At 38.1% G+C, this 26,974-nt stretch overlaps 1 protein-coding gene across 1 annotated transcript in view; it reads left to right on the top strand.

The window, feature by feature from the left end:
* LOC127650120 (transcription factor HIVEP3-like) overlaps window positions 1-17,503 on the top strand; it is a 77,413-nt gene extending 59,910 nt beyond the window's left edge. Inside the window, exons 4-7 of the mRNA XM_052135314.1 lie at window positions 7,766-7,941; window positions 9,234-9,335; window positions 11,123-11,772; window positions 14,114-17,503. Of these exons, the coding sequence (XP_051991274.1) occupies window positions 7,766-7,941; window positions 9,234-9,335; window positions 11,123-11,772; window positions 14,114-14,656 (1,471 nt within the window). The 3' untranslated portion in view covers window positions 14,657-17,503. The remainder of the gene's footprint in view (window positions 1-7,765; window positions 7,942-9,233; window positions 9,336-11,122; window positions 11,773-14,113) is intronic.
* Window positions 17,504-26,974: the final 9,471 nt, after the last annotated feature.

The raw sequence follows: 26,974 nt of genomic DNA, 5'->3' as shown, positions 1-26,974 counted from the left end.
GGCAATGGTGGATCGATACAGATTTTCAACTACCGTATTTTCTGTAAAATAAGTAACTGCTGAATAGAAGTTGCACTTGGTCGAAATCATGTTGTTGAGAGAAAAAAACACTGATAATTTGCATCCATGTTTAAGTCGCAGCCTTACAGAGGGTGTAAAAGTGCCAGTTCATTTTGTTTGCCACTAGGGTTGTGAATGATTCATCATTCTATGATTATTTGCCATTCATAATTTAATCAATCAAGAATAGCAATTAAACCGGTGTAATGGGAAAGATCTAAAGCATCTACTGGTTATTCAATAAGAGGAATACAGCATGTATCCAAGAGGCAGTAGGACCCAGGAGTAGCCGATTTCTCTTTAGCCATTTAACATGTCGTATCACTCCTTGAATGCTGACACCATTTACATCTGGTATTAAGATGCATTTCAGTTGATCCGATCACAAGTGGCCAGTGTTAATTACAGGTGTAAACAGGGAGCAAAATGTTTTGTGATCGATAACAAAAAACATGTTATCCATGTTACCACATCACATTTGAGGTGTAAACGCTTATCCATCCTGAATGCTTCCCAGACAGCACCAAAGCACAACCCCTCACCTGTCAATCAACAGCTGCACTTAAACGAGAGTTTAAACTTTGCCGGATACAAGCGGCTTTACAAAGGTACTCCACTAAAATAATGGATAGTTCTGCTCGAAATGTTGCGTTTGCATAGATTACATTTCAGCTGCATCTGGGAAAAACAGGGCACCATATTTTTTATGCTTTCTTTGTCTTGTATGACTTTTTTGTGGTTTATTATCATGCAGTGGCACACTGACATAGTGATTAATGTATGTCATCATGAAGTAAGAGTCATCACCTCAAAATCAGAACACAAGTTGACACAGGAGACACATTTAAACGACCAGGTGTAAACAAGGAGGTGTCTTGTCTGGTCACATGTGATCGGATCACCCGAGACGCATCTTAAAACCAGATGTAAATGGGGTCATTATCTCAAGTTGTAAGCATCGTGTCATGTTGTATTTGGGCTTGTTTTAATCGGGTGCATTTGCTTTAAGTTATCGTGTGTGAACATTTTGTAATTTTCTGTTTTTGTTTCATGAAAAATCCCAACAACTACCTTGTAAAATCTGTTTAAAAACAACTTTTTCTGTATATTTGTGAGTGAATGAAACAATATGCTTGTCTATGAAACAATATTCTTGTTGTATTCTATTAATTAATGTTAATGAAAATCAATCAAGGATATGAAAAAAAATCTGCAACCCTATTTGCTACGCACTGATCGTCCGGTTCACTAACTAAAAGTTTTCATTAGGGGTGTGATGAATGCGAGGAGCTGCTTGTGACAGTGTTTTTATTTATTTATTTATTTATTTGATTTTATTTTTTTTTGTAATCCTGTTTGTTTGCACAAACATTTTTAAGTCTTTAGAATTGTGTTTTGGTCGTTTTGGTTTACAAGTCACAGGACCTTCCAGATGACTGAATACATTTCTGAATAAATACTGTACACCGAATCAAAGCCTTAAACCTAAGCAGACCTAAAGTTTTAACACTAGTCTTTTGCTGCCTTGAAAGCATTGTTTTTTTTCTTGGGGAAATGCCAATCTAATTATTATATGATATTTACCTACAAGCTGCTACGATCATTTTCCTTTTCCCAATCTTCTCAGATCTGCCTGCTAAATCATTTTATTCTATCATAATGCCTGCACTGTGGCCTGTGCTCACATATGCAGCAGCTTTCTGTCAACAGTTTGTCAGTATTTCGAGCAGTGTTGTTCTTGCCCCGCTGCAGGAGATCCGTTGGTTGTCAGAGCCAACACGGACCGTCTGTTACACAGTTCGAGCCAGGAAACTACCTAGCCTGGCGGTCACTTCCTGTGGAACCCAGCAGAGGGCCCATTTACGCCAAACTGCATCAATGATTTTGGTCATTGAGCTGAAGGGATAGTGAGATGGGCGAGAGGCAGCACACTCATGTTTTAAGGTGTTTTTAGATTAATGAAAACCAACATAGGATTTAAAGCCTGGCACACATTCATTGATTGTTTTATGTTCTTTGCGATAGTTGCTTGCCAGATTGTACAAACAGTGAGATCTTGGGCAGAAGCCAAGGAAGACGGTCTATTATGTCAGACTGTATAATATACATCTTAAAACTTTGGTCATGACTGACTGGGCATTTGGCATTACATTTCAGTCCTGCCATTCTTAAATCTTATTTGACACTGAAAATAAAAATGTTATGGCACAAACCTAATCAGCTCTTGTGCTAATGTTACCAATATTTTGCATGGAGAAAAATCAAGAGTGCAAAGTCAGAGTGTCTGGAGTGTGTTGAGGCTGGGCAAACTCAAAATGTCTGATATTGTCAGATCTTTCGTCGGAAGTTACGATTCACGGCAAAGGCAATTAATCAGCCGTGAGAGCAGCCTAATCACACAGTAAAATCGGATTTAGTAGGTCGACTTTTCTTTTACAAAAATCGGTATATGCTTACCAAAATTTAACACACTGCCCCCAATGGCCAAAGTGGTAATTGTTGTAGGGCGTATAGGCACATGTGAGCTCCATTTATGTCCAGGAGAGGTCGCCAAGTGCTAATTGTGAAGCGAGTTCTTTTCTTCCTATTTTATAGACTGTATACCCCAACCAAAACCCAAACCTAAACCTTATCATTAGTGGGGTAAAAATTGAATGTTAGAGGGAAAAGTGCAACCTCTGATTACTTTATGGTTTCAATGTGGATACGAACCCGGGTCTCTCATGCTGCTGATGCAACGTGCTGCTGGGGGAATGTAAACACACTGAAATCGATGTAAAAAAGCCTGGTGGGCAATGCTGCACGTCAGTGAGTCGGCACACTGTCGCTGATCCTAGGATACCGGAACTTTCGGAAACAGCATGCCGACTTCCTGTGTGATCATGTTTGTCTGACGGAAAGATGGAAAGAATTATTTATAATTCTCAAAGAATCGTACAGTAAACACCTGGCTTAGGTGTGCTCCCCTTTTTTGTTTTAAACTTAAGTTCTTTACAGTAAGAGATTATTCTCAGGAAAAGAGTGGTCTAAATGGTATGAATGAAAATGAAACTATGAATCAGTCTGGCTAGAAGCCAAACTCAAATGAACCACAATAGATGTCAGACATGCTACTGCAAGAAAGAAATGCAATTCTTCAAGGTTATGTATGATGTGAATTGGTAGGTCGTGACTGAAAGCAGTTTACAAAGACAAGTCTTCCTAGCAACAATGTAGCGTTTCTGCGAGATGATGGCTAAAGTGAACCCTACTCAAAATACTGCTCACAGCAGCCATCAAATTGACTCGGCAGAACTGTTCCACCATCTTTTTCTTGTCTTTGAGGAGTAATAAAGACACATTACTGTCTTGCACTATCCAGAGCCAACCAGTCTCTCCAGAATGAGCGGAGTTAAGGTGGTTTGTGCATCTTAAAATGGAAGCTCTGAGGCTGTAGTTGATGAATGAGGGGAGTGATTTTGCGTGAAGGCTCAGAACTCCGATTTAGGCAGCGATTCAGGTGGAGGGTAATTATGTGGTTTCTGGACAGATTTATTTCCACTTAAAGCACATGTTATTAATTTCAGTGGTGTGCTAAGGCAAATATCACTATTAGTATTGCTTATACTTAGTGTTAGGGATTTGAACACATCCTTTACCCTACATTGCAAAAATCTTATCTTAATCAGTATTTATTTTTTTCCAGTAAGAATATCTAAACATCCTTAAAACAAGAAACATTTACTTGTGAAGCAAAAGCGTGTGAAATAGTGTTCTGATCAGACAAGGTTTTTAATGTGAGTTTTAGATTGTTGATTTAATAAGTAAAACGTACCTCCCTAACTTAAAATGTGAACCTAAACCTAACAAAAATGTTTCTTAAAGTAAATGAGAGGTGAAAAAAACAGACATCCTTACCCTTACCAATTTACTTGAAGTGAAAATCAGACCTCCTTTACTGTTTAATAAATCAATCGCATGATCATGCAGAACATCTCGTGTTTTTAAATTCATAAGTATGTTTTTATTTATTAGGCATGTTACACCAGCAGAGAATGCTTTGCTGGCCCTAACAAATCACCACTGGTGTATATACTGTATAGGAGGGTCTGTAATACAAGCATTAAAATGTATATTAAAATGTATTGTTTTTAAAATGATGCGTTATAGTAAAAGTGTTTCGATATCATAACATAGCAGTGTGCGAGTAATAGTGCAAAAAATAAGTGTTTATAAAGTCATAATCGGACGTTGTACTTGTGAAGTGTATAAAACACACAGTTGTTGAAGCACCTCTAGTGTTAATTTCATCAGGAAACTGCAGCAAAACGTAGAATGCGGCACATAAAACTCAGTTTGCATAAATGTAGGTATAGTAACATTCATTCTGTGAGACCAGATTGCAAAACGTAATCTCTGAATGAAGTCATCTCTGCATGACATTGTCGGTATGGACTGATAAAAATTATGGCATATACGAGGTACAAACGGTTCCTGTAAAGGGGGGGTTCAAGGGAAAGGAGGAGGCGAGAACCAGCTTGACGATATAAATAATAGTTTAATGAAGAAATTAACCAAAAGAGACAAACACACAAAGACAGCTGCCCGTAAATCTCTCACTCTGTCCCACTGCAGTCTCCAGTTGGCCTTTATCTCTCTCTGAGGCTTGATTAGCCTGATTAGGGGCCGGCGGTGTAGAATCACGACACGGCCCCGCCCGCCGCCCTGTCAGTTCAATTTCATTTTCTTTTTGTTGCGTCACTAATGATCACATAACTGTTGGTAATCAATCAATAAGAAAATAATATTTGTTCCAATTTTTAATTTTTTTAAAACAGAAACACAAATCTCCATATGATGTTGATTAATGGAGAAATCAGACTCACTGTGGAGCCAGTGCCCGTCTGGCTAACATCATGAATACAATGTAAATATTACTTGCGTATAGTGCAAGTCATGATTTAAAATTATTAAACTAAATTAGTGTTAAAGGACAGTGTTTAAACAAAGATTTTGTATGAACTGTAAGATTAATGACCAATGTCTTTGAAGTCCATCCTGGATTAACTGCAGAAGTTCACATAGATGCAATTGTCCTTGTTAATTGGTTGATGAAGGTTTTTGTTTGCAATTAATTGATAGTCGATGTATTCCATTTCAAGAGTGTAGTCCATCATTAGACCGAGGTGATGCAGGCAGAGATCAGTGAAGTGCATTTTCAACAGCAGGTCATTTTTGGTAAAGTTCGGTGGGGTCTATCCTAAATCCAAGGTTCAGGCAGTGGTATGTGAAGTATCCCATGTCTTACAGTTGGAGTTGGCATCAGTTTATCCCCTGAAGTCCATCGTAATAGACTGAGTCTGACACCAAGCAGAAACAGAGCTGTATATGGTATATGAATCCTGAGGTTGAGACATTGAAACAAATAGAATAATATTAGTGTAGATGCCATTACATTATTAGCAGAGTTATAGATCATGATCACCGTTTCTGGTTCCAACAGACCTAACTAAAGCAGCCTAATTGTGAGTTAAAGGATAAATTTGTTGTATGTCTGGCTAAATGAATGAGTCTTTAGCCTATTCATAAGAATAAGGGAATGGAAAGGAAATGCTGAAGAGGTGGTGACATAACTCTTAAAAATGGATGAGGTAAAGGGGGTTGAATGACGTCCCAGGTCAATAAACACCCTACATATGCAATTAAGGGTTAAAACAAAACTTTTTGTGAATAGAATGAGAAAAATAAACTTAGGGAAAATACCGTTTTCCTTACCCTAATTTTTTGTTGAGATCTTTGAAGGATGTTGTAAAGCAGTTAAATGGAAAGGAGGCGGCGAGAACTGGCTTGACAATATAAATAATAGTTTAATAAAGAAATAAACCAAAAGACACAAACACACACATATGACGGACAGCTGCCCGTAAACATTCTCTCTCTCTCTCTCTCGCGCACCACCATCCGCAGTCGTTCATTATCGCTCTCGGAGGCTTGATTAGCCTGATAAGGGAACAGGTGTGTAAAATCATGACCGGGCCCCGCCCTCCGTCCCGTCACAGACGTTTAGATATTTTTACTTGAAACAAGACAAAATACTGATTAAGAAAATGGTTTTGTTTTGTTTTTGCAGTGCAAATATGAAACGTTGGTACTTAATTCGTCCCGCACCACAACCTAGAATTGTGATTCTTAAAAAAATTATTAATAAATAAATATTAAGGCTTTGTCTTTTAGATCCACCTAAATTGCATATTGGATTTCACCTATTAACGTTTTGGAGTTACAATATTGTATAATTAATCAACACTAGTCAGTTATTTGAGAAATATATCATATTGCACCACAAAATAAATAGCTGCACAGCATAAAACTAAAACACTGAGCCCACCAAAACTGAACTCCATTATATAGTAGTTGTTATTTTTAAGAAATTTGGCACACAGTTCTTGATTTTTACTCGTGTTATTGGTTGTGAGCAGCTGGTTGGTTCCAGGGTTTCCATCCCTTTCAGCTGTTTGCATTGGCACATATGCCCAGGCTCTGGACACAGAGCTCCAATGCAAGAAGACCATGTTTGAGCTGGGGGTGGTGGTGAAGGGGGTCGGAAGGGAGGGGGGGGCCCCAGTTCTTGACATTTATAAATGGCCTTCTGTTTGAGGTCAAGTGGCGGACCCGTTTTGGGACTTTCTTGACACAAGCGGGGTGAACACCCAGCCAGACTACACGTATGCATGTATGTCTGTGGGTAGGTGGAGGGGGTGTATGGATATATATGCATGTGTGGTTTCTAAAAGAGGGTCTGTGCCAAGCATATCAAGTTGTTTAACAGCACCTTTAAAAGCCATACTGTGCAGGTGCTATAGATTGCGGATCAGGTCTCCCACACAGACCTGTGAGATCAATGTATAGCCCTCTTTATGTGTATATTCTAGTCCAGTGGCTATGGTCTGCTAGTATTTTAATTAACCTAGAGGTGACATTGAGAAATTGCAGTGTCCAAGTGAGCCTAAATGTTTATCTGCTTTTTTAGATTCCATACTATTTGTTTAACTCATTACACTGTGGAAAGCATATTGCAAGTCTGAACATTACGTTGCATGCATTTAAGCCAGTTAAAGGGTTAGTTCACTCAAAAATAAAAATGCGTTCATAATTTTCTCCTCAACTATTTCCTTCTTCTGTGGATCACAAAATGAGAAGTTTAGTGGAGATGCTCTTTTAATGCTATGAAAGTGAGTACGGAGGCTGTTTATCTCCAAAAATGACAAAACAAAACACAGTTAATGTACCATAAAGGTAGTTTATACAACTACCATGTTGAAACATGTCTTCTGAAGTCAGATGATGTCTTTGTGTGAGGAACAGACAGAAATGTAAGTCATTATTCTGGTTAATGAAGTGATGCAATTTTTTTTTTTGTCCATATCTGTTAAATTAATTAATAATAATAAAAATAAACATAAAAAATGCAATTCACAACCCCCCCCCCATCATGTACTCACCCTCATGTCATTCTTAACCCCTATGACTTGTTTATTCCATGGAAGACAAACAAAATTGTGTTTCTCCATCAGTATACACTTTGCAACCAAAAAACAAAACAAACATATTTCCTGAAGGGACGCCTTTTGCCCCTTTGTACCCTATCTGTTATTGTCTTCTTACCAAAAGCATTTGGCCTTTTCAAACAACATTCAATTCCTCACTCTTTATGTTGTGTTTTCAGCTACAGGTCAAATGAGGACTACGTTTATGTACGTGGCCGGGGAAGAGGGCGATATGTATGTGAGGAGTGTGGGATACGCTGTAAGAAACCCAGCATGCTGCGCAAACACATACGACTGCATACGGACGCTCGCCCTTACATCTGCCAGCACTGTAACTTTGCCTTCAAAACCAAAGGTATGTAACAGCTGTCATATCACCCTCACTCTTGCCTGGTTGCCCACTAAAGTTAAGCGGGATTGAGCCTGGTCGGTACCTGGATGGGAGACCTCCTGGGGACAATTAAGATTTCTGATGGAAGAGGGATTGGGGAGGCCAGCAGGGGGTGCTCACCCTGCAGTCTGTGTGGGTCCTAATGCCCCAGTGTAGTGATGGGGTCACTATACTGTAAAAAGCCACCGTCCTTTGGAAGAGACGTTAAACTGAGGTCCTAACTCTCTGTGGTCAATAACAATCCCAGGACACTTGTAAAGAAGTCCTGGCCAAATTCCCCTCATTGGCCCTTATCTATCATAATCCCCATCCCTGAATTGGCGACGTCACTCTGCTCGCCTCTCCATCAATAGCTGGTATGTTGTGAGTGTACTGGTGCACTGTGGATGCTGCACACTTTTGGTGGGTGAGGCGATTTGAGTGCCTAGAAAAAGTGCTATATAAATGTTTATATTTTTTGTCCACAGAATGATGTTTGGCAGACCTAATCAACTGGCAGCCCGCGGGCCAAATCCGGCCCATTTGAAAGTATCAGTGGCCCGCCTGAGGTTGTCAGTTGTCTTAGGGGCGTTCACACCGTTTTTCAATTGTTTTACTATGTAAACTTGTGCTATACGGATGTAGTATCAGTCTGATTTACTCTCTCTGTTATGGACCAATTATGAAAACCTGTACTTTTTTCAGAATTTCCTGCTAGGTGGAAAGGTTTATCATGGTCAAATTTAAGCTATAAACAGATGTTCTATTTACAGTATATAGTGAACAAATATTATAGCCCTACTATAACACAATATTTGTAGATAGAAAGTTTTCATTAATAAAATAGTCTGGCTTGGCCCACATCGCATGCCCCGAAGATTTTTTTTCAATCAGGCCCACTTGTCGATGAAGTTGAATAGCCCTGATGTATGGCATCTACCAGCAGGAACTATCTGCCCCTGCTAACCAGTCAAACCAAATCTCCTGCTTACCAATGACGAGCAATACCATGTAGCAAAAAACGGTTTTGCCAAGTTGAAATGTAAACTAAAGCCTATTGGCTATTTAAAAACAAGGACAATACTTTGATATGTCGAACAACTATTTCATGGGGTCTTGAATAGATACTGTCACTGTGTCTACAACATCAGATGTTGTTTATATGACAAAGGTGAACTATTTCTGCTACTGTACTCTCAAGACAAGGCACTTGATGTACACAGGCTTTGTATTTCTTTTGTTTCCCTGATGAAATTCTCTGCACGCACTGTCCACAGGGAATCTGACCAAGCACATGAAGTCAAAAGCTCATGGGAAGAGATGTCCAGAGGGAATCGCTCCTGGACCGGTCCAATGTGAGCTTGAGACAGATGATGGAGGTGGGTCTTCAAACATTTGTGTTTGATATTTGGCCATTTTATGATAATTGTTTACAGCGGATAACTCTTATAGTTCTCCCTTGTGTCATTTTCCCTCAAGAGTTTCCTGCTGTAAGCTTGTAAAAGTCCGACAGCTCGTGAGATTCATTTTACGGCGTCAGTATTTGTTGTTTTGTTGGGCATCATTTTAATAGAGTAATAAACACATGGAGGAAACTAATCTCAAAATGCATTCTACATCCTCCTGTCCTTCCGAGTTCAGTCTTCCAAGGTAGTTTGGCAAGACTAGTCTTCACAAGAACGCAAGACCGTTCTCTGCATTCTTAGCATTGAGAAACACTCTATATCTTCTAATGTAATGTTTGCCTGTAATCATTTAAAAAAAAAAAAACATTTTAATAAACATTTGTGTCCTTAATTTTTTAATTATGTGGTAACCATTACGTCTGAAGGGGTTGTAGACAGTCCACTTCACATCGTGCCCAACAACGGCTTTTAGCCATAAATAATCACAATATAGCACAGCCTCTTGTATCTGTTGCTTAATATCATATTCTATAACATTGTAGTGCAGTAATACATTACATAATAGAAAACTTTTAGAACATTTTTACACTCTCACTAGTTTATTTAATTTGTCTGCTGACAGAGTCTATTAGTGCATATACATGGGTCACTAGAGATCTTCGTCATTCTTTTTGTTTTTTTGAGTCACAAATTCCCATCACAGATATATCTAGCACATCTTAAAGGGACAGTTCACCCAAAAATGACAATTCTCTCATCATTTACTCACCCTCATGCCATCCCAAATGTGTATGACTTTCTTTCATCTACAGAACACTAATAAAGATTTTAGAAGAATATTTCAGCTGTGTTGGTCCATACAATGCAAGTGAATTGTGATCAGACCTTTTATAGCTCCAAAATCACATAAAGGAGACATAAAGTAATCCATAACACTCCACAGTTTATATCTGTCTTCTGAAGTGATATAATAGGTGTGGGTGAGAAACAAATCAATATTTTAGTCCTTTTTTTTTTACTATCAATCTCCACTTTAACTTTCACTTTCAGATGTGAAAGTGAAACTGAACAGGCACCACATGTGACTTTCTGGTGTGAAAGTGAAGATTTTGAGTTAAAAAAGGACTTCAGTATTGTTCTGTTTCTCACCCACACCTGTTGTATCACTTCAGAAGACATGGATTAAACACTGGAGTCTTATGGATTATTTTTTGTTTCCTTTGTGATTTTTGGAGCTAAAAAATTCTGGTCACCATTCACTTGCATTGTATGGAACAAGAAAGCGGAGATGTTCTGCTAAAAATCTTCATTTGTGTTCTGCAGTAGAAAGTCATACATATCTGGGAAGGCATTTTTGGATGACCTTGGGTGGAAAATACATTTTTAATGGTTTTGTAAATAAAATGGCTGACTCCTTTGTCTTGCTAAGATTAAAAAACTTTATTAGGGGAAAAATGGTTGGTGTGGTGGAAATGACGCCACAACTGTGGGACAGTTTCATTTTTACACAACAAATAGTTGTTTATTTATTTTATGTTCATAGTTTTAACATGTATTAAATTCTGTATAATGGATTTTCCTAGTTTAAGTTTACAAGTTGGTTAAAAAGTTTCCAATTCAGTTTTAACTCCACTGGGAACATAACATTTGCCGAAGTCAAAGAAATACCCATACAGTATATGCCCAAAAGTCTTCATTTAATGTCATAACTTTTCTTGTTTTAAATTTGCTTAGTCTAACACAGTGACTCTCTTGTGTAGGTGAAAGAGGAACGCTTTTCTTTGAGACGGAGGTGGTGGTGGATCATCAGTTCTCTGATGCTGAGGAGAGCGACGTGGAAGAGACTGAAGATAATGATGAGGATGATGAACAGGCATCTCGTTCCTCCTCGTCCTCTGTGAGCAGACATCTCTCCAGTGATGATTTCGACTCCCGTGAGCCCCCTGGGCTTTCCAACCCGGGCTGGGAGCAAAATCCTACAGTCCCTGACAGTTTGAGTCCCCGGAGGCCAGGACGCTACGGAGAAGCTGCCTCTCCCAAGACCACAAAATCCATAGCAACACTTCCACACCTGGAACCCACCACAGGGAGATGCTCATCCCCCATCCGCAGCCTCTCTCCAGGCCTGCAAATGTCCCCTGCTTTGCCACAGTCTCCTGGACGAGACCTGTCCCCGTTACGCGGTCCCTCTCCATCTTCTTGTCGGTCCTCACTGTCTCCTTCAAGCCGTCCAACTTCTACGTTTCCTGAGAGACGTGTGTCCCCCATCAGAGCCCTGTCACCCATACTACCTTTGTCACCGAGTCTTGCCTTGACCGTTGGGGCCAGTGTGACTATTCAGTACCAAGCTGGCGGACCCAGAGATTTAACAAAGGTCTCACCCAGCAGACTGCACCCCAAGACTAAACTGGTGAGCGTTCTTGTTTTCTTTGGAACTCTTTATCGTTGCTTGTTTGCTCCTTTCCAAAGGCACAAATAAGTTATCTTTATCTTTTGTTTTGCTTTCTTTTATTTTCAAGTACTGTAAGTGTGCCATTTGTGTCTGCTAAATATGTGCTGTTTCTGCTAAACTTTTAAGAAGAAATTGTTCATTCCATGGTTAAAGCCTCGCAAAGTAAGGTTTTGCTCACTTTAACCGACCATTCAGCTGTCTTTCAACAGTTAAAAGTGGATTTCTGGTCTTGATAGCTAAACATGCAGATGCTTCTTTCTTTGTCTAAGTTTGTATTAGTCCACATATAGAAAGATGGTTTTTATTTGTGCACAAAATGCAATTCATCTGAAAACAAGACAGCCAAATATATCTAAAATAAATATCCAAAAATAAATACCCTGATGCCGAAAGTGCACCTTGTATTATTTTAGTGTCACACCTTTATTAGAAATAGAAGCCAGTCTTTACATACAATTAAAGCCAAAACCTGAGATACTAACCCTTAAACTGATGGCTGAGCTTAAATATAAACTTGTCTGTTTACCATCTCCTGTCTGAAAGACAAATTTGGGATGAACCAGGACTATCTTTAGCTTTCCAACACTGTAGCCACAAAACAAGGCTTACCACACTGTTTAGAAATAACATCCATTACCCTAGAACAGAGGTCTTCATGCTTTCTCAAGCCATGGATGGAACAAGGACCCGTTACATATTGTATAAAATAGAGTGTCGTATTTAAACCCGGCCTTTCAGAAGATGCGTATAGTACCACATAAGCCTTATTTATATACATTGTGATCATTTATTTGAATGGTTTTGCAATAGAGGTATCATAAAGTCTTTTTCTTGTACATTATTATTATTATTATGACAAGATATGTTGTTAGACACAAAGACACATGCTTGAAGAAACACTCTGGATTATATTTTTAAGAACAGATGACAGATAAGCAGTCAGTGCCGTGTCTGATGAGCTGTTTGTTCAGAGGCGTGAAGCACAAGGAACATGCACATGGAAAAAGTTCTCACTCTCTCTTCTATTTTAGTCATCTGAAAACTGTTTGCAAGATTAGTGTCATCTATGAGAATGCTGCAAATGATCTCCGATCATCAACAATAATTAGTTTCTCCTCCATTTGGTGGGAACCAAAATTTACACGGTTGTGTTCTCTAGACTTCACTAGAGCGGAGCACTTCTATATTCCAATAGGTTGCTGCCGAACCGCGTCAAAGCTCATTACCATAATTCTGCCCGCACTTTAACTTTCCTCTGACGCCCACAACCCAAGATGCGCTGGCCATGGACGCGCCACTGAGAGACGCTGGCTGCCATAGAAAACGAAAGACTTCCGGTCGATTTTATGCTCTCGCCGCCTCAATTGGACAATTACAGTATAATTGACAATTTTAAATCGATAGTTTTATATTTTGCAATCGTTTTTTATTTGATTACTTAATTCACAATGATTCATAGGATTGTAGTCGATTCTCTCATTAAAGACATGCCTTTAAGTGCACCTGGGATGCTCATACCTCCGATTTGGGCATTTGTTACTACGACAAAAAATTCATGACGCCACACTTAAACAAATACACAACGGTAACGGTTACATCTCTTTTTTTGTACCAGAGGATAACAACAACTGAACACACCTGCATCACTTTTACTTTTATGATGCATTAATGCATGTTGTCTAACTAATAATTCATTTGTCATTAGTTGACTGTCACATAAAACATTAATATTATTGAAATAAAGCACTGACTTCAAAATGCATCTCATTATCTTTTATTACAACACGCCCCTTCCAACGTCACAACTCGGCAACTCATGTATCATCTAGAATTCCAAGTTTCCCAGTTGTAAATATGACTTCGCTGTGTCGTTCATGTGCTTGGAATTCATAATTAAGATATTTCCAACTCCACTTGAAGGCCACATTAGTACACCATCTGGTACCTTTGTGTTTTTTAACAAATGTAGGCCTATGTATTTATTTATTTTTGCTTCTGGTTTGTAATGTAATTCACCTTAAAGCTGGTTGGATTGGTTCAAGGTATAGAACTCTTTTGAAGATTTTTATGAAAACCCTTTGGAGAAAATGGATGGGAAAAATATTTCCGGAACCAAGATGGTTTATTGCAATTCAACTAGATTTTGTGTAACATAGTATATAGATAAATAGTATTTTTCACCATGGTCCATAAAATTTAGTTCTAACTCAAAAATTGCATTAGCATTCAAAATTTCATTCTGCATAAAACCACAAGGTGATTTCCCTATAAACTGTTTTTTCTGGCTTCCCTCCATTAGACACACAGTCCTCAGAGAAGGATGAACATGGCACAGTCCTGGCCTCCACCACATGGCCGTCTCTCCAGGAACCTGCAGCCCAGGGCAGGCCAGCGAGTGTTAAGTCACCTGCCTCTGCATTCGCAGCCTCAAGCGACAACTCCCAATCTCACCATTCCTATTGGAGGAATCCAGATGGTTCAGCCACGCTCCAATATGCTCCTGAGGAGCGCATGTCTGAATCCCAGTGTGGCTCAGATGAGGGTCACATTGCTGAAGAAGGACAAAAGGGCTGACGGGAGTCCTCCAGGAGAAGTTCCTCATCGTAGAAATCATCTGATAGTGTTCACGGAGCCCTCGGTGGAGATGAGTTCAAAGAGTTCTGACACTTCCTCTGATGGAGGCACTTCATCAGAGGTTGTATTGAAAAAGAGGGAGGTTCCGAGTGTTCCCATGACGACTTGGAAGAGTATCTCTCAAGGAAAGCTGAGAAAGCATTCTCGTAGTCCCAAGAAACCACAATCAGCGGACAGTTCAAGAGCGTCCATTAACACTAAGAGTTAAAGGAATCGTTCACCCAGAAATTAACTTTCTGTCATCATTTACTCAGCTTAATTTTGTTCCAAAACTGTATGATAAACAGAATGTTCATTTCTCTTTTCCATGCAATGAAAATGAATGGGGAGTAATGCTGTTGTGACAAAAAGAATAACAAAAATAAAACTAGAGTGTAATAAAATTCATCCATCACACCATTTGTCTTATCCACCATATTCATTGAAAATCTTCACCTCCACTGTAGCTCTCTAATCTTATTCAAACCTGGCACATTGTGTTTCAAGACACATGACAACCAAAGCCTGGCAATATTGACATCAAACTTATAAGTGCCATGATTGAAAATATGGGGCATTGACCATTAATGTTTCCATGATGTTCAAATTTTGAAATCTTTAAAAAAAAAACGAGTTTAAAACATGTGTATCAAGGTTGTAGAAATGTAATATTTGTTTCCATGTTGGTTTCGTACATTAAAAAAAAAAAATAATAATAATAATGAATGAATGACTTAGTGTCACGTGGTGCAACCATCAGGACTTAAAGGTGCTGAAAGCTATTTCTGTCATGGAAAAGTATGCAAAAAATGTTCCTTCTCCCTTAAAGATATTAATGAAATAAGTGTAATGAGATATCTCACCGGTCTCTGTGACAGCTGTAGACTTTGTAAACAGCAAACAAAAAAGTGTCCGCGGACCGCAGACATTGACGCTTTTCATTTTGCTCATTCTCATATACGCTGTATTTGAAGCGGATCATTGAGGATAATATTCATAATATTTGTTGATGGCGCTATTGTGCCACTGTTGAATTTGACAGCCACAGTGACAAACAATGCTGCTCTTTTTCTCGGTTTCAAAATGATCTTTGGAGGGCGGGGTTTTGAAATGAGTGGGCGTGGTTAATTCAACGGCCCAGTCACGTGAAAGCTTCAGAACTCTAAAATCTGTAATCGTAAATATCGATAATAAAGTAATAACATTGAACAACGTAGTCATTTATTTAAAAAACGTTTTCAAATATATTTTTCAAGGTAAAATACATTTTTTTAGAATTTTTCTAAGGGTAACTCCAATTCAAAGTTTTCAGAAAAATAAAAAAAAAAATCTGATATTTACAAATAAATGTATAAATCACGCATATTCATGCTGATTTTTTTTCTAGCGCGTGCGTGCGTGCGTGTTGGTTGCACTACCTGGCTTTGGTTTCGTGAACAAAAGTTTTCAAATATAAATCATAATTTATAAAAAAATAAATAATAATTAACTGCTTTTTTGTTGCTGTTGTTGTTGTTGTTGTTGTTTAGATAGCACTAAAATATTATTCCAAACTACTGATGCCAGTATATAATGTTTCATAGAATTTCAGCTTTTATCGAGGCTTTTATTATTTGTTATTTCCTGTCTCCATACAGTTACAATACATTACTTTAAATTCCGTAAAAATATCAGAATGACTTATAATGTGAAATGTAAGTAATTCCGCGCGCGCGTGTGTGTGTGTGTGTGTGTGTGTGTTTTTGAATTTCATTTGAATGTATTTTTGAAGAACTTAATCCGGACAAAATTGACCCACATGCAAAATCGAATGAGTTGTGAGAGCTTGGGGGGTGGGGGGCTTATATTTCAGTCTGTTCCTCACAAATAGCTATCGAGTGGCTTCAGAAGCCTGATAGTTAGGCCTATGGATATAGTAATTGTGTCATATGGACTACTTTATGGTGCTTTTGGAGCTTGGAAGGTTCTGTCCTTTTTAACTTTTATTGTGTGGAAATCAAAAAACAGTGTGAATATTGTGCCTAACATACAGATTTGGAACGACATCGGGGTGAGTAAATGATGACAGAATTTCCATTTTTGGATGAGCTAATCTTTTAAGGACTCTGATGTTTGTCTGACTAACCTGAATAATTCTTGCTTGGTTCAGCCTATATGCAGATGTGTAGATAAATGATGTAGCTAATCGGTGTATATTTTCTTGTCTGCTGTCTACTTTATACACACACCATTCACACATGCACACATATCTGTGTGTGGTATGCTATGTGTGTACAATGAATGCATTTTATTATGTATGTATTTAATACAATTATATACAGTGCCAATAAAATCAAACTGCCCATGGGCATTTTCACATTTTGTGTTACAGCATGAAACCATTTATCCAAGAATTTTCTCCATTCATTTTTCCAAGTACAAAGCACTTAATGTTCTATACTGTAAATCTTAATAGAAATCCTACTGTACAAATGTTTGTTTTTATATGCATTTATACTATATTCTTAGACATGGCCATATGTATGTGTTTTTCTTTGATGTAGGCCTATGTGACAGTCAGTAGAATATTTTTGGCCAACAATTTAAAGACTTGTGCATTTGCAGTAACTAGTCTAGAACATGGTCAAACTCAGAAGATGAACTGGTCCGGTTGATGTTCAGTTGTTCTTGTGATGTTGATGGCTTCAGATATGGGACAATGTCAGTAAGGTGTTCCTCCTGATGTTCTGTATTCAGATAGAGAGAGAGATCTCTTCCTTGTGTAATCATTTAAAGGAGTCACTCATGATAACCGACAGGACAGAGCATTATCACCGAGTTTGAAAGAATAATAAGAACTTGTACTACAAGATCGTTTCAAGAGTTAGTTGTTGCTTTGGCCATGTTTATTTTATTTCGATAAAATATGCACAATATGGACTTGTGTCCTGTCAGAATTTTATAATGTCAAAATATATGCAAACATATTCAGTGGAGCGGCATCTTGATTTCTTTACACTTTATTAATGAAGGCTGTTAATTACATTAGTATTTCTAAAATATTTTATAAAGTATTTATGTAAAATATTTTAATCTTCTGTGGTCAAATAAAAACTAGTTAAAAAAACGTTTCTTTCATGCTTCCAAGAGCATGTATACATTTTTTTATTATCTGTTTTTTTCCCTCTCTTTTCATTGCTTATTTATCAATTAATATATTTTTTTAAATGCCATTTCATGTATTGAGTCTCTTAACCACATATCAACTAAAGTACATTATCTAAATATATATATATATATATATATATATATATATATATATATATATAAATTATAATAATACTTTAAGGCAGAGATGACTAGCTCTTAAGACACAACATTTGAAAAAGCATGATATATAGATAGTTAAGTTGTATTAAAAGATTACTGGTAATCTAATGTAAATATCAAAGCAACATATTCATAAAACAAATAAATTTACTCGTTTGTAAAATCGGAAATACAATTTTAAAAGGTGATCAGAAAACGAAATGAATGTTCATCCCTCAGTGTGCCACTAGATGTCGTTGTAGTCATTTCTGTTCATACAACCTCAGATTACATACTGAATGTAGTACATACTACAGTGTCTACATACTAGTACACTCCAAATAAACTGATCGATTTTGTACTCATTTCAACATTCTGGTAACATTCTGTACCGATTAAGTTTTACAGAAAACTTCGATAGTTAATGCATCGAATTGTTTTTTCATTTGGGAAATGGAATGCTTTTATGAAATGGGAAGGATAGATAGATAGATAGATAGATAGATAGATACTGTATAAACTGTATATAATGTATAAATATACAATATTGTAGTTAAGTCCAGAATCAACTTTACGCTGTTGTGATAAACAATATTGGGTAAAACCACACACACACACACACACACACACACACACACACACACACACACACAAAGAGCACCTGGAATTAACTAATTTAATTTACCAGAAAGCTTTAGATTTCATATCTAGGGTCATGTATTTGTCCCATTTCTTACTATTTTCATCTAATCTGTCAAACTGTTTATATGAAATTCTTCCGAATGCCGCTACCCTGCCCAATTCATTGAACCATTCTTAAAATGAGGGAGCGCAAATTGACTTCCATCATCTCAGAATTATTTTTCTGACAATGATTACACTATTTTGGACCCAGTTTTTTGTATATTTGTGACCTACTTGAATAACCGCCCCATCACCCAATATACATAATCTGGGGCAGAATAAAATTGGAGTATCTAAAAGCTCAGATACAATTCTGGACTCTTTACAAGAAACATGGACTATGTCCCCATCCTCCAACTGAAATCGCCAGCAAGTAGGTGTATCTTCAATGCCAAGCCTATATAATCTAGAGGCAGACCCATAATAACTATGCAGAATCTTAAATTGAATGAGCACCCATGCATCCCTAGACATAGACTTGACATTTTTAAAAATCCTACCCCATTCGCCATAAACATTCTCCCATAACTTCTTAAGAGATGTTAAAACCCCGCCCCTAGACTCTGCTTTAGCCAGGAATAGTACAATGAAGCTTCATGCCCCTTTCCAAAGGCTGTGAGCATCATACAAAGAGTGTCTGCAGCTTTAGGGGGCTGTGTACTACCAAAAATAGTGAAAAAATAAATCCCCAATTGTTGTGTTATATTTTCATAAAAGTCACCAAGTATAGCAACACCCCTCTCCATCCATTCTTTCCAGCAAAAGGGGGACTTGTTAATACATCATTTGGTGTTCAGCCATATGTTGAGGAAACATTTAGGTAAGTATCAAAATTGTACATAAGGGAAAACTTTGTCCATACTGAATGGAAGTGTGAAATAATGGGATGCACTTTTACTTCTCTAGGCAATTTAATAGAGACTTTGTAATGGTGAGATTGGGGCAAGGACCGCTTATTCAATGTTGTACCAGGGAGGGGCTCTCTCAGGTGAAAGAGACCAATGGGCCAAGTGTCTATATCATCTGCATAGAGTAAACGTTTGTTCACCACACCCCCTGCTACAATACCAGGAAAATCATCCTCTTATAGTGGCTGCTAATGGTGCCGGGTTCCCCAACCAAGACAAAAATAATCTGAAATTAAGTTGAATTAAGTTTGCACTGCTGCTGACAGATGTTTATAGAATAATTTAATCCACCTGATAAAAGTGTTCACAAAATTTCCAAAATCTTAAAATTACAGTCCCGTTCAACCCTATAAAACGTCTTCTCGGCATCAAGTGAGATGGCAGACGTTGGGGTCTGACCATTCGCCACTGACCACGTAATAGTTATAAAATGTCTAATATTATCAAAGGAACTACGACCATGAATAAATCCCACTTGAATTATATGTAAAATAGGTGTAATTACTCTGCTTAATTGATTAGCCAGAATTTTAGACAATATTTTTACATCTAACTGGATCAGCGAAACTGGATGATAACTTCTACATTCATTTGGGTCTTATTCTTGTTTAATAATAAGACTGATCAGGCTTGGTTGGCGGTAGCTCACCTTTCTTTAATGACTCTGTGTAAACTTCTAACATAAGTGGAGCCAGTTCTGTGACATAAGATCTATTCTATAAAAATGTCTGTGGCAAAACCATCTGACCGTTACCTGCAGCCAAGGCTTTACTTACCTCAACAAGCTCCTCCAAAATACCGGTAATATCAGAGTCAAGAAAGTCTTTTTTATCATTCGTCAATTTAGGAAGTTCTAATGGCTCTAAGACAGCTCTAAAATATAAATAATTATTATAGGCTTACCATAGTAAATCGGGGTAAGGAAAATACATGGTATGGAAGACATATTGTTGTTGTAATCGCTCATTAATTACATTTTTTCTATTTCTAACAAAATAATTTTACATAGGGTAGCTTTAACTCCTTTAGGTTACACTACAAAAATCCAGGGGTCAGATCAAGTTCTCCTTAATGAAACAATTGCAGGTTACCACTTTTTACAGTGATCTGTCCTGCGACAGATGAGTTTGGCTCAACTATCCAACTAACTATTCCAGCAAAAATGTTGCAGGAATATAATGACAAAAAACAAACAACACCTTTGAAACAAATGTTCTCAGTTTCAGTGTTGGTGTTGCTGCATTTTGCGACTCACACAATCTTCAAAGTGGGTAAATGAACTGGTATGCTCTGGAACAGGTGTGGGCTAAAAGTGGGAGGGCTGTAGCCCCGGTTCTGGTGCCCCTGGATAGATTAGTTTGTGTATCATAGTTGTTTTACTGTTTAAATTTAGCTGAAAAGTCATTAAGTAACAGATAATGCTTTTTAAACTTTTTTTAAATCTAGCGTTCTGGCAAACTTGACGTAAATTCACTAATTATTTTCAAGTGCAAATGAGCTTTTTATTCACTGCAAATGTTTATCAGAAGTTTGCAGCTCTTGGACGGTATTGGTGAAACTGCAGCAAATCTTTGGTGACAACAAAAGAGTTTCCTGCAAATCTCATTTGCATGTCTGCCGCCAGTTTGCGGTAACTCTCGATTTTTTTGTTAGGGTTGTTAAGTCACCTCGTGAAACATTTCACCTTTTTCATTTGTTTTATGATTGTGCAACTTTTCTGGTTCCTGTTCCTCTTAAAGAACAAAAGAACACACATTTAAAGACATTTATCTTTTTATGGATCTTTATCATTTATTTAGCGATTAACAAGATTAGCAATCATTTATAAACTCAAAAGCATGAAGGAAAACAGCACCAAAAACAGCTTCAGGATGATACCATTTTGTTCCTTCTTAGGTTAGACGGCTTGAATCCTCAGAAATAATGTGCACTGGGTAAACATTGTTAGTTGCAGATACACTGTTTATAGTATCTAACGATTCACATTAGAATTTTTTTTTTTTTTCATAAAAAAGCTGTAAATACAAAAGTGAGATTCTGATCGGAATGGACTTTTATGTCAACAGAAATGAACAGTTCTGGAGCTTTCATTTTTGTAGTATAATTTTGTGACACCTTTCTTGAAAGAGGACAGGGAACAGGTCTCTGGCACAAGGTAAGCCTTTTTTATTATTCACACTCTATACTGTGTATACACACATATATCCATACAGGAAACACTGGGTTGCTGTAGGTCGGGCTTCCCTCTGCTCTGTGGCTGCTGGCTTTTAATCCGCTCTCCTCGCTCTACTGCAATTAGAGACAGGTGTTAGACATAATTTAGCTCAGGTGTGAGCGCCCTTACCGCTCTTCTCTCCCGGACGGGCGCTTGACCACGCCCCCGCTGCCACAAATTTGTATACATTTAATTGAGATAAGGCTTTTTAAGAGATTTAATAAATCCATATATAAGATCAACCCTGTGATTTCAGGCTCCGCCCTCTTTATTGCCATTGATATGACCTTATTCTCAGGCATTGACAGTAGTATGTATCATTATTGATGTTTTGGAGTCTTGGCGGAAGATCTGTATCTGATAAGGGAATTCACTGCTGTAATGTGTCACCTAAGGGACTGGCGGCAAAATGATCCACCAGTATCTACAGCAATTGTTTGTCACAGGGTTGGGTGGGTAACAGTATCGCCAGACGTTTACTGGATCAGAGTACAGATATTTAAGATAAGCAGGTGTTTTAATATCACAGTGAGGGTTTATCAGTCAAACCCTCATGGTGTAAGAGCTACGAATGGCAGTCCTCAAACATTGTTTACGTTCTTGATTGCAATGCAGGCTATAGCTCACACAAGAAGAATGTGCAGGAAATGGATGTGTGTGTGTGTGTGTGTGTGTGTGTGTGTGTGTGTGTGTGTGTGTGTGTGTGTGTGTGTGAGCCCTACCACCATAACTCATTGCCCCCCTTAGATGTACTCAAACATCAACATTCCAACAGACTGAATTTTTAATGTTTGAAATTCCATACACACCTCTCTGAAAGGGAACATAAAATACTTTAAAGAGTATAATGAAGTTCTCATTAAAATAAAAAAATGTTTCACCAGTCCTTCATTATTTATTAGTGGCTACTCTTCAAATGCCTATTATGTGTAGATTTGACTGTTTTAGCCATGTCCCAGACCCAGACTTTCAACAATAAAATATGAAAATCCATTAAAAAAATACAAAACATTACATTTTTAAAAATATGATTGTTTTAACAAAATTGAAAGAAACATTTCAATAATTATTGTGTGAAAATTATGTTTTTCCCCTCAAAAATTATGACTGTCCCAATTTTTTCCACTACACCAAAAAATGTTGCCACTATAAAGTTTTTTAAAGTGCATTTGTTTATCAAGCCAGCAAAAGTGTCAGTTATGAGCATGCTTAAGATTAAATATGAGACAAGTATTGTTTAAAAAAAATCAAGATAAATATCACATGTGAGCCACATATTTTTATTGGCCATCATTTGAAATCAAGCACTAATTTCGCCAAAATATAATTTATTTGTGAGTCTTTAGGATGGGGAATTTTCAAAACTTTCAGAGAAAATAACAATATAACTATTCATATAATTGTCCTGTGATGCATGTACAGTCACTGTTGGACATTGTTACTAGACAAATAAACTAGTGAGAGTGTGAAACATTTCTAAGAAGAAACTTTCGAGAAGTTCACATTATTAAAAGCGTAAGAAGTTGAAGAAACACCCATATATACATAGTATATATATATATATATATATATATATATATATATATATATATATATATATTCATTCAGAAAGTATTCAGACCCATTAATTATTTTTCACTCCATACCCCATAATAACAAAGTAAAAAAATTTTTTTCATAACTTTTCATTTATTAAAAGGAAAAACTGAAATATCACATTGACATAAGTACTCAAACCCTTAACTCAGTACTTAGTTGAAGCACCTTTGGCAGCGATTACAGCCTCAAGTCTTTTTGGGTATGATGCGACAAATGTTTCACACCTGCATTTGGAGATTTTCTGAAATTTGTTCTCTGCAGATCCTTTCCAGCTCTGTCAGGTTGGATTGGGACTGTCAGTGGACAGCCATTTTTAGATCTCTCCAGAGATGGTTTCAAGACCAGGCTCTGGTTGGGCCACTGAAGGACATTCACAGAGTTGTCCATAAGCCGGTCTTACATTGTCTTGGCTGTGTGCTTAGGGTCAATGTCCTGTTGGAAGGTGAACCTTCGGACCAGTCTGAGGTCCTGAGCACTCTGGACCAGGTTTTTCATGAAGGATATCTCTGTATTTTGCTGCGTTTAGCTTTCCTTCAACCCAGACCAGTCCCACTCTCCCTGCCCCTGAAAAACACCCCCACAGCATGATGCTACCACCGCCATGCTTCACCGCTGGGATGGTATTGTGCAGATGATGAGCAGTGCCTGGTTTCCTCCAGACATGATGCTTGGAATTGAGGCCAAACAGTTTAATCTTCGTTTCATCAGACCAGAATCTTCTTTCTCACAGTCCGAGAGTCCTTTAGGTGCTTTTTTGTGTCTTGCACCGAGGAGAAGCTTCTGTCTGGCCACTCTGCTATAAAGCCCAGATCGGTTGAGTGTTGCAGTGATGGTTGTCCTTCTGCAAGTTTCTCTCATCTCCACACATGATCTCTGGAGCTCAACCAGAGTGACCATCGGGTTCTTAATAACCACTCTTACCAAGGCCCTTCTCTTCTGATTGCTCAGTTTGGCTGGGCGGTCAGCTCTAAGAAGAGTCCTGGTTGTTCCAAACCTCTTCCATTTAAGAATTATAGAGGCCAATGTGCTCTTGGGAACCTTCAATGCAGCCACATTTTTTGCAGCCTTCCCCAGATCTGTGCATCAACACAATCCTGTTTCTGAGCAACACATGCAGTTCCTTTGACCTCATGGCTTGGCTTTTGCTCTGATATGCATTTTCAGCAGTGAGACCTTATATAGACAGGTGTGTGTCTTTCCAAATAATGTCTAATTAATTGAATTTGCCACAGGTGGACTCCAATCAAAGTGTAGAAACATCTCAAAGAGGATCCAGAGAAATGGGATACACCAGAGCTAAATTTCAGTGTCATGGAAAAGGGTCTGAATACTTATGTCAGTGTGATATTTCAGTTTTTTCTTTTTAATAAATGAAAAGTTATGAAAAATCTCATTTTTGCTTTGGTATTATGGGGTATAGAGTGTAGATTGATGTTTAAAAAATATATATTTAAAGCTTTTTAACATAAGGCTGCAACATAACAAAATGTGAAAACAATGAATGAGTCTGAATACTTTCTGAATGCACTCCTGACCGTATTCCTCACCACCAGGATATTTTCTGGGATTAATGGGGCGAAACATCCGTGACAGGTGGCTCCCGGCTAATGACCCCATAGCTGGACAAATGAAGGCACCTGCAGAGGTGCAGCAGGCAGTAATGCTCAGCAGATTCAGATATCTACCAGTGCATCTGAGACATTACAATATATGAACTGTTTTGCTTTATTTTTAAGAGTACGTTTAGCCTCTTTGTCATTTATTTTGACACTTCTATGGGTCTTAATGTGTTATACTGTATTTTGTTGTCTAACTATAGTCTTAAATGCTTTTATGTGCAAAATCAGGTTTCACTATTTCATGGCCAGCTGTCCATAATGACATCATTATCCCTATAACATCATTCAACAAATTTTGCATGTCATCTGTGTTGTTCCCTGCCCCTTTCTCTTTCCATTCCTCTCCTTCCTTTTGGTCATAGAGTCTAATGGAGCATATAAGGTCTCAAAGTGCAGTGGAACAGAGCATTCCTTACAGGAATTCCACAGACGCTTTCAGTTGTTTTGTGTTTGTCACCACACAGCAGCACATTCCTGCAGCGAGACTCCGGGCTGAGAGCAGGAGGAAGTTGATCAGGGTGCATTTTTAGATTGTGACTGTAGAAACTGAGAGAGAGAGAGAGAGAGAGAGAGAGAGAGAGAGAGAGAGAGACTGAGATTGAAATGTCATGCCAGTTTTCTGAGTAATGATTAAATTACAATCAAGAATTATTATCTTTCTCAGGAAAAGCCATATTACTTAGCATATTGGCTGAGAGAATATATATATATATATGTATGGAATTATTTTCCATCTTGACATTTGGGGAAATGGGATTGTTAAATGATATGGGAATATAGGTCAGAATCTTTATGTTGATTTACCTAAAAACACTTTTTATGTCCACTCATGCTGGGCATGAACAAATATTTACTTTAGTTATTGTTTTATGCTTTTGACCCCCACACTTTCAACAAGACAAATAGTCTCTGTAATGCCATTGTTTACTGGATTGTGACATCACTCAGGCATTTCCTGCCCCCCTGCAGTGACTCCTAATTGTTAATTTTTTTCCAGTTCATCAGAGAAAATTGTTGTTGTGCATCTCATTTCAATTCAGTTGTTTTTATTTACTTTTTATGTAATCTTTCTTCTGTAACAGAAGTAATAGAACATTAAACTGATATTTTATCAGTTGTCATTATGTGTGTTCCCAAATAAACTCAACAATAAAAGAAATGTCCTCTCAATTTCTACTGCTTTTATTTTCAGCAAATGTAACATGTGTAAATATGTGTAGGAACATAAAAAGATTGAACAACTAAGACATAAACTGAACAAGTTTCCCAGACATGTGACTAACAGAAATGGAATAATGAGTCCCCTGGGGGGGGGGGGGGTCAAAGTCAAAAGTAACAGTCAGTATCTGGTGTGGTCACCAGCTGCATTAAGTACTGCAGTGCATCTCCTCCTCATGGACTGCACCAGATTTGCCAGTTCTTTCTATGAGATGTTACCCCACTCTTCCACCAAGGCACTTGCAAGTTCCTGGACATTTCTGGGGGAATGGCCCTAGCCCTCACCCTCCGATCAAACAGGTCCCAGACGTGCTCAATGGGATTGAGATCCGGGCTCTTCGCTGGCCATGGCAGAACACTGACATTCCTGTATTGCAGGAAATCATGCACAGAACGAGCAGTATGGCTGGTGGCATTGTGATGCTGGAGGATCATGTCAGGATGAGCCTGCAGGAAGGATAACACATGAGGGAGGAGGATGTCTTCCCTGTAACACACAGCATTGAGATTGCCTGTAATGACAACAAGCTCATTCCGATGATGCCGTGACACACCGCCCCAGAACATGACGGACACTCCACGTCCAAATCGGAGGAACTCAGGCAGTTGTTATTGTCATCCTGTACCTGTCCCACAGGTGTGATATTCGGATGTACTGATCCTGTGCAGGTGTTGTTACACGTGGTCTGCCACTGCGAGGATGATCAGCTGTCCTTCCTGTCTCCCTGTAGCGCTGTCTTAGGCGTCTCACCGTACAGTCTTTGTAATTTATTGCCCTGGCCACATCTGCAGTCCTCATGCCTCCATGCAGCATGCCTAAGGCACGTTCACACAGATGAGTAGAGACCCTGGGTATCTTTCTTTTGGTGTTTATCAGAGTCAGTAGAAAGGTCTCTTTAGTGTCCTATGTTTTTATAACTGTGATCTTAATTGTCTACCGTCTGTAATCTGTTAGTGTCTTAGTGACCGTTATTTGTGCCTATGGAATAAATGTTTAAATATATAAAATATTTAAA

Source organism: Xyrauchen texanus, chromosome 10 (genome assembly GCF_025860055.1).
Source record: "Xyrauchen texanus isolate HMW12.3.18 chromosome 10, RBS_HiC_50CHRs, whole genome shotgun sequence".
Classification (NCBI taxonomy): domain Eukaryota; kingdom Metazoa; phylum Chordata; class Actinopteri; order Cypriniformes; family Catostomidae; genus Xyrauchen; species Xyrauchen texanus.
Note: the sequence above shows the minus strand (reverse complement) of the source record. Positions and strands in the feature narration are given on the sequence as shown.